Raw genomic sequence first — 13,867 nt, 5'->3', positions numbered from 1 at the left:
GTCCTACCTTTAGTGGTATGGAGAACAAATGACCACCATCCTCGTTATAACTACCATTAATATATTTCAAGACTTATCAAGTCCGGAGCCAGGCTGGATCTCCTTCATGTCCTCTCCCTGCCCCAGCACCTCTCTCCCCAAAGGCCCGTACCTCTCATACGGACAGATAATGCCCCGCACAAATACAAAATTCATGTCTGCATGTGAAAAAGTGATCCGTGGATATCCGCAGATCTGCAGTGTTCTAGATAAAAAACTGCATCCATATTCAATCCACAAACACAATACATGGATATCTGCATGCATGGATGTTGACACACACTGGTATAAATCTGATATCCTTAGATTTGCCGGGCTCTACAGACTCATCACGTACCTTCTCCACCTCTAAAAAAGAGCTGATTATGCTCTGACCCTGCAGGTTGTCTTATCTCAGCCAGCTGGGCTCCGATTCCCACACAACTACTCTAGGCAGCTTGCGGGACCTCTCTACTGTTCTTTTCTGAGGTCAGATGTGGCAGGACTTCCGGACCTAGTCTACCCATCACAGAAGCAGAAGGACATCATGGTGTATCTAGCTTTAAATACAGTTAAAACATTTGTGCACAACATTCTGAAATTCTACATGTGTTTAGTGCACTTAAGCAGTCGTCATCACTTTCATTCCTCCTGTAGGTACTTTTGTAGTTAGGGGACAAGTAAGCAGGAAGCATCAAGTTTAGTTGATGTCATGCTATTCTATCTTCAGTTAAAAAGAAAGAAAGAAAGAAAGAAAGAAAGAAACCTTAGTTACGTTTAAAAATTCAAATTTTATAGTTGTGGAGATAAAACATTTAAGGAAATAATTATTACAACCACATTTTTAAATCGATGAATGACTTTTAGAAAATTTTCCTTGGATTATTACAGCAAAGAATATTAGCAGAAAAAACAATTTTAATACTTACCAAAAACCTGGAATAGTCTCTTTGGTATTTTGCATTAAGTTGGTAGGGTGTAGGACTTTTTGAAAACTTAGTCATTAGATATAAATAGGTTTTCTGCTCCTCCTCAGTCAGGCTAGACACAAAAGGATAAGGGATTCTGGGCTCTGGAAAAGGATTATCATCAGCTGTGGGTTCAACTTCCTCCTCAGCTGGAGCCTGTTTATTAAATGTTTTCTCATCTTCTACAGAATTTACTGGTGCCTCTACATTTTCTTGTTTATGTCTGAAAGAAAAGTGATACATTAAACATTTAATATTTTTCACATGGGGACTTGTATTTGAGAAAACTAAGGCTGACAGTCAGGGCAGAACTTATATTTTTCAATTATCAGGCAAAATGCATCTTAATTAATAGAACTGTGTTATTTTATTATTTTGTGCTTTTTAAAGACAGTCAGACCCTAGGACTGATGGAAGTTTTACTATGGACTTCAAAAGAAGAAAAATTGTTCATAGTTTCTGCTAGATCAACTCCACTTTTCCAGGAAACACTTATAATGATAAAGTGTTACACTTTCCATGCTAACTTAGCAAAAACAATGAGGAATCATGTTGCACCTTAAAAATTAAACAAATTTATTTGGCCATAAGCTTTTGTGGGCTGGAACCCACTTCATCTGATGAACCTTGTTACACTAGACATCTTGATAAAAGAGTCAATCATAAATATTAACATATATTTCAAAGGATCATTCAAAGTTAAGTGGCCCATTAAACTCCTCTAATAATCAGAGGGGAAAATATATCTACACTTAACCACTTAAAGCCCAGCTGTGGCTTCATTTTAAACTGGAAGTGTGACCACAGCATGAGTGCTGGGAGAGAGCTCTGCAAGCACTCTGTGTAAACTACTGCTGCAAGAGGACGAGCTTACAGCAGTGGGAGCACAGCTAACAGTGCTGTAGCCTGGTTCACATTGGTGCTTTACATTGCTGTAACTTGCTGCACTCAAGGTGTGTGTGTTTTTTCACACCCCTGAGCCAAAAAGGTACAGTACTGTAAAATGTCACTGTACATTTGGCCTCACTTAACAATTAGTAATCAGGTAGGCATCACTACAATGAATTTAAGTTATAATAGTACAAGAGATGCATTTGTCACTGAAGTCTCTTTTAAAAATAGAAGACATATGGCTTTAACAGCAGGGAAAGTACTGGTTTCAGAGAAGATTCCTCCCAAGAACAGAGCACACTATGCAAAAACACCAAACAATACTGCAATCAGTTGCTAAAACAAGATAACGTAAGAGCCAAGAGCAGCATGGAGGACGACATTGGCCTAAAAATAGAAATCAAGGTATGAAATAAGTTTAAACAAAAACAAGCAAAAACCACCTTAATATAAAGGCTTACTTAGCCTCTACGTATTTACAAGTTAACCTAAAATATGCTCATTTTTAAGGATAACAAAATGAACATTAACTGCTCATCTTCGAAAAACATATTTTAGAGATTGGATTTCAGCACTAAAAATTGTCTCAAGAGCTATTTCATACCTAAGAGTATCACATCTACAGCTCTTAATACTTCACAGCTGTCTCACTGAATATGAGAATATGTCTATCCTCATGGCACAAACTGGCAAACTTAATTAAGCTGCAGCAGGGACAAGATGCTGACTCAGATTTGCCAATGTAGGAATGTCAAGACATTCTAGCGGTTTAAATTGGCTACATTCAGCAAATAATTAAATGGAAGCACATCAAGATTATTTCACTGTGCAGTGCTGTCAAAATGTTCATCAGAGTGCATACTAAAATAAGCGGACAGGACCTTTCCATTCATATTTGCAGTTACACTTTATTTGAGCTGACTGTTTAAATTTTCCCCCTTCATTTTCTGCAATCCGCTCTCCTCTCAGCTACAATTTCCATAAGGAGGGAAGAGAAGAGTAGCATTTCAGTTAAATATTCTCAGGAGTCCCTTCATAAAGGTTCACAAATTCCTGGACTATCTGGAAAAAGAACAAAATAGTTCCTATTTAAAATGAGTTACTTTTCCAAAGTCTGAACTTCCCCAATCCCTACAATTCCTCAAGTCTCATCCTCTAATACTTCTCCGCACGCTCCTTCCCCCACAGCACCACATTTACATATAGAATCAGGGCCAAATTTCACCCATGTCTTGGAAAATGCAACAGCTTTCCTACAGGATAGCACTACCTGCTGGCATAACAGGCAGCACTGATCCAAGTCCTACTGGGCAGAGTCACTACACAATGTAGGGACAGGTCAAGGACCGACTAGGACTACTGTACTCCACAACAGCCACTGTAGGAAAGGAAATCTGAACTCAGGTCTTGAAATGGAAAAACTGTTTTCCAATTATTGATTTAATAGTGATCTATGTAATCTATACATGTTTCTCTCCCTCTGCATATATATATGCTCCAGTAATTATTTGGTTTCTGAAGCTGGTTTACTTTTTTTTTTTTTTTTTTAAATATGTTGGTTCACCTGTTTAAAAAAAAAAAAAAAAAGCAGCATCGGAAGACACAGAAGCTTACGAAAAAGCAATGTGTGTACTCAGATTCCTGAAGAAAGGACAGATCACTTGTCACATTCCTTTAACATACTGAACATCCCTCAAAATAATGTGACCTCAAATCTCTGCATTTGGAATTCAGTGCTCTGACTGATGGTATGAAAATTCTTTAAGCCATACAAATGCTAGTTCTATTGGCAATAACTGCTAGCAAAATAACAAGAAACAAAAGTTGTGGAATTAATGAGGCGTGCAACTATCATTGCTGCTTTTTGTGGCACCCTATTTCCCATTTTTCTGCTATATGTAGTTTTGTTAGGTTAGCTGCTGTTCAATGCAGTGATCTTACCTACAATGCACCTAGCATATTGTTGGATCTATGTAAACAAGACACGTAATAAGAAATGAATAAATGGGATTCTAACTCAAACAACATTATCTGCCTCCTCAACATAAGAGAAAGATGGAGATGCAGGGAGTGGAACACAGCCAGCCTCACCAAAGATACTGGGCCAAAGGAAGCAGCATTTTTGCAAGTTGCCGGTGAAAGGAGTTGTGCTTAAGACTTTTTTTGTTTGGTATCAATGAGGGAGCAGAGGATCAGACCAGTACCCAATTCCCAGCAGGATTCCTGCTTTACAGGATCCCAAGAAACAGAGGACAGACTATAAAACCACTAAGTTTCCATGCAAGTTGGGGAACTATACATATATTTTTTCCTCGCTGTCTTCTTTTTCAAGTTGTATAAGAAAGAAACGTATGTCTAACTGTGTAAGGAAACAGACAGGCAACACAGCAAATACTTGCAACAGCTAAAAAACAATACATACTTGTTTGACAAAAGCCACAGTTCAGAGAGCGTTGGAGCCAAGGAATACTTCTCATAAATGTCCCGTGAGAAAAACACTTCACCACCATTTTTTGGTGCAGCATCCCTGTTTAAAAAAAACAAAACAAAACTATAATGTGACTGTATTTCAGTCATTTTATGGTGACTGACCACAATTTAAGGACAATAGGTAAGTGACTGAACTCCCACTAAATAAGACCTACAATGCTGTGTACAAAAGGGGAGAATGTTATCCATAGCGTTTACACTCTCCTCCTCAGACCAATATAGCTAACCCAATGTTGAATGCAAAAGAAAACGTATAGATGGGATGATCAGGAAAAACATACTTTGTTGGAATACTGCAGTTCCATACAAAATCAAAATATTCACAATGTTGGATCATTTCTGCTAGAATTCCATTTACAAAAACACTGTACAGGTTGACTCTCTCTAGTCTGGCACCCTGGAACCTGACCACCGCTGAAATATAGGAAGTCAATATTGTCTAGCATCATTACCAACACTGTCATTGCTTACCAGGCTCTTAGAATACATTTAGCGTAAACTAGAGCTAAACACCACCACAGAACACTGAGAAACAGGACTGGCAGCTGTAAAACTTTTTGGGACCACAGGAAAGTTTGCCACACCCATGATAAGCGGATGTCTGGCTAACGAAAATCATGCCAGACTATGGATGTTGCCAAACTTGAGAGGTTCAACCCTTAATACTGAAAAAACTTCTTATAATGTTGGAATTTCCAGCTTTGAAAATTTCACAATGAAATATTTCATCTCTCTTTTGAAATAACATTTCATTTCAATATTTTTACTTTTGTATTAACCAGATTTATGAATAAAATTAAAAGTCATAATTTAAACAAAATATGTAGATTTTATTGAAATCAAAACAATTTTTATACCTGAAAAGATCTTTCTTGAAGATTTTTAAAGTGTTCGTGTTTTGTCACAGTTCAAATTTCAAAATTTTGAAATCCTTCAGGAAACGGTACTTCAGTCCTCCATTCAGAACTGGTAATTTCTTGCTAACATTTGTTTAAATGAGGCAGAAAGTGACAGAGGGCAGATTTATTTCTGCATTTCTCTCCGGAGCAGAGAAACTCACACAACCACCCTTAGCCTTAAAATCAGTAACTTTTCTCAAGCATGAATACATATTTTGTTGACTTATGTATCTTATTTCTGCCACTCTCTCTTGTCCTTTCCACCTCACATTTTATGGGAAAGAGAAAGTGACAGATTTTTCAATGATAATTAAACTACATGTGCTTGATTCTATGCATCACCAGTACACAATCATAAAGATTCGCAATGCTGCAACTTTTCCTGAGGTGTGAAGTCCACTGTTCAATGAGGGAAGAAAGCTGCTAGAAGTTAATGCAAGGTAGGATTCCCCAGAAAGAGTGCACTGTCTTCATGCGAGTTCTACTCCTTATCATCTCACTAAATCAGGGGGCAAAATGAGTTCAAAACTTTGATTTACAGATATACTAATAAAGCTTTTCTGAATTCCTCCTCCTCCTCCTCCTCCATTTGTCTCTATTCCTTTACTTCCATGATCTCCAATATGTTCACCACTTGCCACATGTGGTGAACAGGACACTGCATCGTGGTGAACACAGGAGTGGCCAACCCATGGTTCTCGAGCTGCATGTGGCTCCTGAAGCCTTTAAATGTAGCTCCTTCTGAGAGCTGCACATGGTGAGTGCCATCCGCCCACTCCGTACACATGTCCCACCACTTGGTGGAAGAATCACGTGGCAGTGGCTCCAGTGGTTCTGGTGAGTCAATCAGTATTGAATTAGAATGGGAGGACTGGGGGTGCCTGGCTCTGGGGCAGGCATTTATTCAGAGCGCAGGGTGGGGAGGAGAGGGAAATGTGGCAAATGTGGAAAGATGACAACCACAAGTGTCAACCTTTGAATTTCTACTGGACACCATTGCTTTCCTTCTTCCCATCAGAAGATATCATCTGTCTTCAGTCATATAAATCACCAGTAGCAAGACAAGAGAAATATCACCAGCAAATTAACTGTGATACAACTCAAGTTTCATCCTCAGCTCCTACTTGTTCTGTGAGGAAGGGCTAAGTGCTTCTTGTGCTTCTGCTGGGAATATTTAGAGAACAGGGCAAAAGAAAACCTAGTTTATCTTTGCCCTATTTCTATGTCCATAGAAGCACTGAAGGAGAGTGCTAGTACGCTTACTGGCCCAGCAGGCTGAGAGTAAATTTCAGAACTATTAAGGGACATGGATCTGCCTGCCAACATTCACCTACGAATAATATCACCTGATGATGACACAAGGCCCTGATTTAACAATACACAACAACACCACTCAGATAAGAAATGAAAGATATATCTAACTGAAGCTGCAAAGAGAATTTAGACAGGCAAATGGAATTATCTGTACCTCAGAATCAGTAGCACTGTTCTTGCAGTGTGTCACAACATCTAAAAAAAACCCAAAGCAAGTGCAGTCAAGGTTTTCTGAACAACAAACTGTAAATTCTCCACTTAAAACTTCCTCGGCAATTTAATCTAGACATAGTATTCATCGATTTTCATGGTGCACTGTCCTAAGTTATTTTACATTATTGAATAGGGATGGTGCACTATTAAATTGCCACTGTGGACTGTGGTGCAGAGTTATGTTAGACAGGCCCCTACTAGGCACATTTATAAGTGCTTTGGGATTCTTCTGAATAAAAGTAATGGCAATAATACCCCCCACCCCTTCCATTACTTATGGCATAACCATACTGCAGCAAGGGTAATTACAATCCACCTATCTACAATAGGTCTGGTAACATCAACTGGATAGGGTATGCTTTCACTTTTTGTCCTGAACACGCAGTCCTATTGTGTAGCACTGGCCTGACCAATTAAACTTCCTCCTATTTTTCATTTCCATTGTGCTTCTGATTTTTTCAGAACATATAAAATTTGGAAAGCACTCTGTCATTCTGGCCGTGTCTACACTAGCCAAAAACTTCAAAATAGCCATTTCGAAGTTTACTAACGAAGCACTGAAATACACATTCAGCGCCTCATTAGCATGCGGGCAGCTGCGGCACTTCGAAATTGGACGAGCCGCGTCAGACGGGGCTCCTTTTCAAAAGGACCCCACCTACTTCGAAGTCCCCTTATTCCTATGAGCAGATGAGAATAAGGGGACTTTGAAGTAGGCGAGGTCCTTTCGAAAAGGAGCCCCGTCTGGACGAGCCGCGCCAATTTTGAAGTGCCACGGCCACCCGCATGCTAATGAGGCGCTGAATATGTATTTCAGCACTTCGTTAGTAAACTTCAAAACGGCCATTTGTGTGGCCATTTCGAAGTTTTTGGCTAGTGCAGACATAGCCTCTGTGAGGTAAGTTTGTAGAGATGGGCCCCAGACTTGCAAACACTTATGAACATGCTGAAAGTTAAGCACTTGCAGTTTTTTTCCCAGTACCATGGCTGCAAAATGAAAGTCCCTCAGAGCAAGAATCTCATTTTATTTATCTGTAGAAATCATTGGCATAATAAATGACAATTTAAGGCATTATGCAGAAGCTACTACCATGTACGCTCATTTGTAACTATAGTTTTTTGGTAAAAAACGTGAATCAGAGAGTGAGGATCAACTTATAAATGAGTTGGTAAATGTTGGCTCCCAGCCTGTCAGCATAAGCCGCTGGCATGCTCAGACACAGTGTGTACCTGGAGTGCTGGCAGGCCCGGAGCCCTCCAGCTCACAGCCCTCTTCCAGACCCTGCACCAGATCACAACTGCCTCCCAGACCTGGCACACCTCCTCCAGGTCAGAATCCTGTCCTGCACATATACCTCCTCCTGAGCCCTGCAGCCCTACCTTCCCAGGTCACAGCTCCTTCCCTAAATTAAACTCCCTCCCAGATCCCTTTCCTTATCCCAAGCTCCCTTCAGCGACTGTGGGGGGAACGGAAATGCGGTGCCCACTTTTGGAAATGTCACGCCCCCTGCGGGGCGCCCCCCTGCCCTAGACCATAATCCCATCCTGCATCCAACCTGCCTTCCAGAACCGATCCCTCCCAGCCACTCCTGCGCCCGCCCAGACCCCACACCGCCTCCTGCGCCCCAATGCCCGGCCCCAGACCTCAGCGTCCCTCCGTTATCCTTTCCCAGCCCGTCCGAGTCCGAGTCCGAGTCCGAGTCCCAGCCCTTGGGCGATTCCTGCGCCCACCCTGGACTTGCTGCCCCCGGCCTGCTCCCCGCGGAGCTCCGAGCGGCCGCGATGCCTGCTCCGCATTGGGCCTTTCAGTTCTTCGGTGTATCCCGTGCACCGAAGGCGGCTCCTACCGCCGGCATGAGGTGCCACCGAGCTCCCCTCCCGACCCCGCGCTCCACCCATCGGTCCCGCCCCGGCTGCGCCAGCCCGCGCAGCGCCGGAGAAAAGCGGTGGGGCTGCAGCCGTAGGAACCCCCGCTCCGCCCCGCCCCCAGCTGGCCCAGCGCACAGGGAACGGGTCCCTCCAGCCCCAAGCAGGGCGGCCCCTACTCACCATGTGAGCCGCTTCTCACCGGCCTCCATCTTGGCCGCGCGCCTCCCCGTGGCTCTCCCTCAGGGCGCTAGCCAATAACCACCGCGGAGCGAGCACAGCACCGTCCGCGTGGCGTCGGCAGCCAATCACAGCAGGAGCTAGACCAAGCGCCGCGCGGGAGCCGCCATGGCTGAGACGGGCAGTGCCTGACGCGCCAGATGGGCGAGTGAGGCTTGCACGGAGTCACTCCAAAGGCAGCTGCCAGCGCGGGCGTGGCCGGTCACACGGCTCCTACCCGCCTCCCGGCCCGCTAAGAAACGCCCACCTCGCTGCCCCCCTCCGCTCTGTTGTCCGACAGCCGGGCTGTGCGTGCGCCGCTGCGGCCTGGGGGGCCCCTCCCTCATCACAGAGCAGGAGAGCCCCGCCCCGAGTCGGGGGCAGGGACGGGAAGAGACACAGGCTCCCCCAACACCGGCACCAGCAGCGGGGGCGCTGCCTACACTCCCCAACCCCGCCGAGCCGGACCCAGCCCAGGTCACTCCGCCCCACCTGCGCCTCTCCGGGGAGGGGGCGGACGTGACCTCCCCCCGTGGCGGGAAGCGGAGCAGCTTGGAGCCAAGTTGTTCCGCCTCCTTCCTTCCCTGCCTCCCACCCACCGACCGCCCGCCCGCGTGCGGCAGCGCCAATCCCTGGGCTGGTTTGCTCGGGGGAGGGGATTTGAGGGATGGGTCGAGTGGGGGGCGGGGAATGGTTAGGAAGAGGCGGGGCGTGTGGGGTCCCAGGGCGTTGTCCTGCGCCCTGCACTCTGCCAGGCTCTGGGTTGCCAGGTGGCCGCAGTGTGCGGAATGGGGCAGCGTTTCAGTTGCCCCTTCAGAGCTGGGATGTCTGCAACTGGGCAGCCGGCGGGCCCCCGTCCCACAGAACCTTTCTGAAATGCTGGCAACCCTACCTCGGGACAGCCTGCCCTCCGCTGGGCGTCGGCTCGACACGTGGCCACTGCCCTCCTTGTGGTCCTCTCCAGCAGTGGTCCCTGGCCGCCTCTGCCCTTTTTCTAAGGCACCCCCCACCCCAATGCTTGCTCTTCCCCACTCTTGCTCACTTTCACTAGGCTGGGGTGCAGGGGCGTGAATGAGGGCTCCAGCTGGGCATGCAGGCTGGGGCTCGGGAGGAGCAATTGGGTTTGTGAGTGCCCTGGGCTGGGGCTGTGTATTCTGGGTGGGGACATAAAGGAGGGGTTTCGGGTGTAACTTCTAGGCTACGATGAGGGCTCTGACTGAAGGTGCAGGCTCTGGGTGAGGCTAGGGAAAGGGGGCTTGGGGTAGAGGGGAAGTCTTTGGGTTGGGGCAGGGGATCAGGGTGAGAGGAAGTGCGGAGGCATGGCAGTGCTTACCGGGGATCCCAGGAAGCAGCTGCCAGGTCCCTGTGGACCGTAGAGTCATGAGCTATGTCTACACTACAACAGTCCTTCAAACGTTCTTCCAGAAGATCTCTTCTGAAAACATTTCTTTAGAAAGAGCATGTCCACACACAAAAAAATGCGATCTGTTCTCTTGGTAGAGAACATCCACACATGCCCTATTCTTTTGAAAGAACGGACCAGGGATTGAAAAATCTGGAGACATGAGGACTGAACTTTCGATAAATGGGCCCCCAGGGCATCTACACAATTTTCCCCACAAAGGAATCTTTTGGAAAAAGGTGCTCTCCCTCATCTGGAAGAGGAAGAGGGCTCGCGGAAAAAGTGCTCCATTCTTCTGATTTAATATCAAAAGAACACAGTTTGGCTGTGTCTGCAAGTGCCGCTTCTTCTGGAAGGAGCACAGTAATGAGCTTTCTGGAAGATGCTAATGAGGCATGGATGCAAATTTTCTGCACCTCATTAGCATATTGGCACACCCAAAGTACACGTCCAGACGCATGGCCTGCAGGGATCTTCTGGAAGAAAACCTTCCTTCCAAAAGCCCCTTCCTCAAAATTTTGGGGAAGAGGGGGCTTCCGGAAGGAGGGTTTCCTTCTGGAAGATCCCCATGGGCCACGAGTCTGCACCTGTACTTTGGAGTTTGGAGTCTGGAAGAGCTTCTTCTGGTCTCCGAAGCATGTGCCAATATGCTAATGAGGTGCTGAAAATTTGCATCTGCCCCTCATTAGCATCTTCCAGATAGCTCATTACTGTGCCACTTGCAGAAGAAGTGGCATGTCTAGACACAGCCTTTCTGTGTAGATGCTTGGGGATTTTTCAAAAGAGCCCTGGCTTTTTCCAAAAAACTCACTAGTGTAAACATAGCCATGGTGGCTGACCAGAGAGGCTCTTGTCATGCCCTTACATCTGCAGGTCACAGCTTCTGGCCAATGGATGCTGTCATAGGAGCACCTGCCAATATAAGGGCAGCATGAAGAATCTTGCTTTGCATTGCAGACAACTTTTTATTCCAAAAGGTTGAAAAAGCTACCAGAAGGGAAGCTGTTCTAGATTTAATTTTAACAAATAGGGAGGAAATTATTGAGAATTTGAGAGTGGAAGGATGCTTGGGTGAAAGTGATCATGAAATCATAGAGTTCACAATTCTAAGGAAGGGTAGAAGGGAAAACAGTACAATAGAGATAATGGATTTCAGGAAGGCAGATTTTGGTAAACTCAGACAGCTGGTAGGTAAGGTCCCATGGGAAGCTAAACTGAGGGGGAAAAACGGCTGAGGAGAGTTGGCAGTTTTTCAAAGGGACATTATTAAGGGCCCAAAAGCAAGCTATCCAGCTGCGTAGGAAAGATAGAAAACATGGCAAAAGACTGCCTTGGCTTAACCAGGAGATCTTGCATGATCTCAAAATAAAAAAGGAATCGTATAAGAAATAGATACTAGGACAAATTACAAAGGATGAATATAGGCAAACAACACGAGCATGCAGGAGCAAGATTAGAAAGGCTAAGGCACAAAATGAGCTCAAACTAGCTACAAGCATAAAGGGAAACAAGAAGGCTTTTTACAAATACATTGGTAACAAGAGGAAGACTAAGGAGAGGGTAGGGCCATTGTTCAGTGAGGAGGGAGGAACAGTAACAGGGAATTTGAAAATGGCAGAGATGTTTAATGATTTCTTTGTTTCGGTCTTCACTGAGAAATCGGAAGGAATGCCTGACGTAGAGAATGCTAGTGAAAAAGGGGTAGGTTTAGAAGTTGAAATAAGAAAAGAACAAATTAAAATTTACTTAGAGAAATTAGATGTCTGCAAATCACCAGGGCCTGATGAAATGCATCCTAGAATCCTCAAGGAGCTGATAGTAGAGGTATCTGAGCCTTTAGCAATCATTTTTGGTAAATCATGGGAGACGGGAGAGATTCCAGAAGACTGGAAAAGGGTAAATATAGTACCCATTTATAAAAAGGGGAACAAGAATAACCTGGGAAACTACAGGCCAGTCAGCTTAACTTCTGTGCCAGGAAAGATAATGGAGCAGGTAATTAAAGAAATCATCTGCAAGCAATTGGAAGGTGGTAAGGTGATAGGGAACAGTCAGCATGGTTTTGTTAAAAACAGATCATGTCAAACCAATCTAATAGCTTTCTTTGATAAAATAACGAGTCTTGTGGATAAGGGAGAAGCGGTGGATGTGGTATACCTAGACTTCAGTAAAGCATTTGACACGGTCTCACATAATATACTTATCAATAAATTACGCAAATACAACTTAGATGGGACTACTATAAGGTGGGTGAACAACTGGCTGGATAACCGTACCCAAAGAGTAGTTATTAATGGTTTTCAATCCGGCTGGAAAAGTATAACTAGTGGGGTTCCGCAGGGGTCTGTTTTAGGACCGGTTCTGTTCAATATCTTCATTAACGATTTAGATATTGACATAGAAGGTACACTTATTAAGTTTGCAGATGATACCAAGCTGGGAGGGGTTGCAACTTCTTTGGAGGATAGGGTCATAATTCAAAAGGATCTGGATAAACTGGAGAAATGGGCTGAGGTGAACAGGATGAAGTTTAATAAGGACAAAAGCAAAGTGCTCCGCTTAGGAAGGAACAATCAGTGTCACACATACAGAATGGGAAAGGACTGCCTAGGAATGAGTGCAGCAGAAAGGGATCTAGGGGTTATAGTGGACCACAAGCTAAATATGAGTCAACAGTGTGATGCTGTTGCGAAAAAGGCAAACATGATTCTAGGATGCATTAACAGGTGTGTTGTGAACAAGACACGAGAAGTCATTCTCCCACTCTACTCTGCGCTGGTTAGGCCTCAGCTGGAGTATCGTGTCCAGTTCTGGGCACCACAGTTCAGGAAGGATGTGGAGAAATTGGAGAGGGTCCAGAGGAGAGCAACGAGAATGATCAAAGGTCTAGAGAAGATGACCTATGAAGAAAGGCTGAAAGAATTGGGCTTGTTTAGTTTGGAAAAGAGAAGATTGAGGGGGGACATGATAGCAGTTTTCAGGTATCTAAAAGGGTGTCATAAGGCAGAGGGAGGGAACTTGTTCTTCCTTGCCTCTGAGGATAGAACAAGAGGCAATGGACTGAAATTGCAGCAGGGGAGGTTCAGGCTGGACATTAGGAAAAAGTTCCTAACTGTCAGGGTGATCAAACACTAGAACCAATTGCCAAGGGAGGTGGTAGAATCTCCATCTCAATCTCAATCTCCATCCAATATTTCGGAAGAGGTTAGATAGATGGCTTTCAGGGATGGTCTAGAAAGTGCTTGGTCCTGCCATGAGGGCAGGGGGCTGGACTCGATGGCCTCTCGAGGTCCCTTCCAGTCTTACTCTTCTATGATTCTGTGATTCTAACCCCTGATCCTAGGGGCAGAATGGACTTGCTGGCCGCTTCTGGGAGCCATGCAGAAATAGGGAAGGAAGGATCCTGCTTTGGTCCTGGACTTCCACTGTGCTGCTGACTGGGCTTTTGACTGTACAACTGGTGTCTCCAGGGTCCTTTTTTGATAGGGCATTACAGTTGAAAACTGGAGTGATGCCTGGGAAGTCTAGGTATCGAGGGGAAGAGCAAGAAGGCTACTCCAACAGACCTGAGCTGCCAGGGAGTGCTG

The 13,867-nt window shown here is 45.0% G+C and overlaps 1 protein-coding gene across 2 annotated transcripts in view; it reads right to left on the bottom strand.

Annotated features, from left to right (window-relative positions):
• ICE2 (interactor of little elongation complex ELL subunit 2) overlaps window positions 1-9,137 on the bottom strand; it is a 74,580-nt gene extending 65,443 nt beyond the window's left edge. For both annotated transcript variants that reach the window (XM_075007080.1, XM_075007081.1), the window contains exons 1-3: window positions 8,843-9,137; window positions 4,300-4,404; window positions 948-1,209 (exon numbers count right to left, since the gene is read on the bottom strand). In XM_075007080.1, the coding sequence (XP_074863181.1) occupies window positions 948-1,209; window positions 4,300-4,404; window positions 8,843-8,871 (396 nt within the window). In that variant the 5' untranslated portion in view covers window positions 8,872-9,137. The remainder of the gene's footprint in view (window positions 1-947; window positions 1,210-4,299; window positions 4,405-8,842) is intronic.
• Window positions 9,138-13,867: the final 4,730 nt, after the last annotated feature.

This window comes from Carettochelys insculpta, chromosome 12, assembly GCF_033958435.1.
Source record: "Carettochelys insculpta isolate YL-2023 chromosome 12, ASM3395843v1, whole genome shotgun sequence".
Lineage (NCBI taxonomy): Eukaryota > Metazoa > Chordata > Testudines > Carettochelyidae > Carettochelys > Carettochelys insculpta.
The sequence above is the reverse complement of the archived record's forward strand: the minus strand, read 5'-3'. Positions and strand labels throughout refer to the sequence as shown.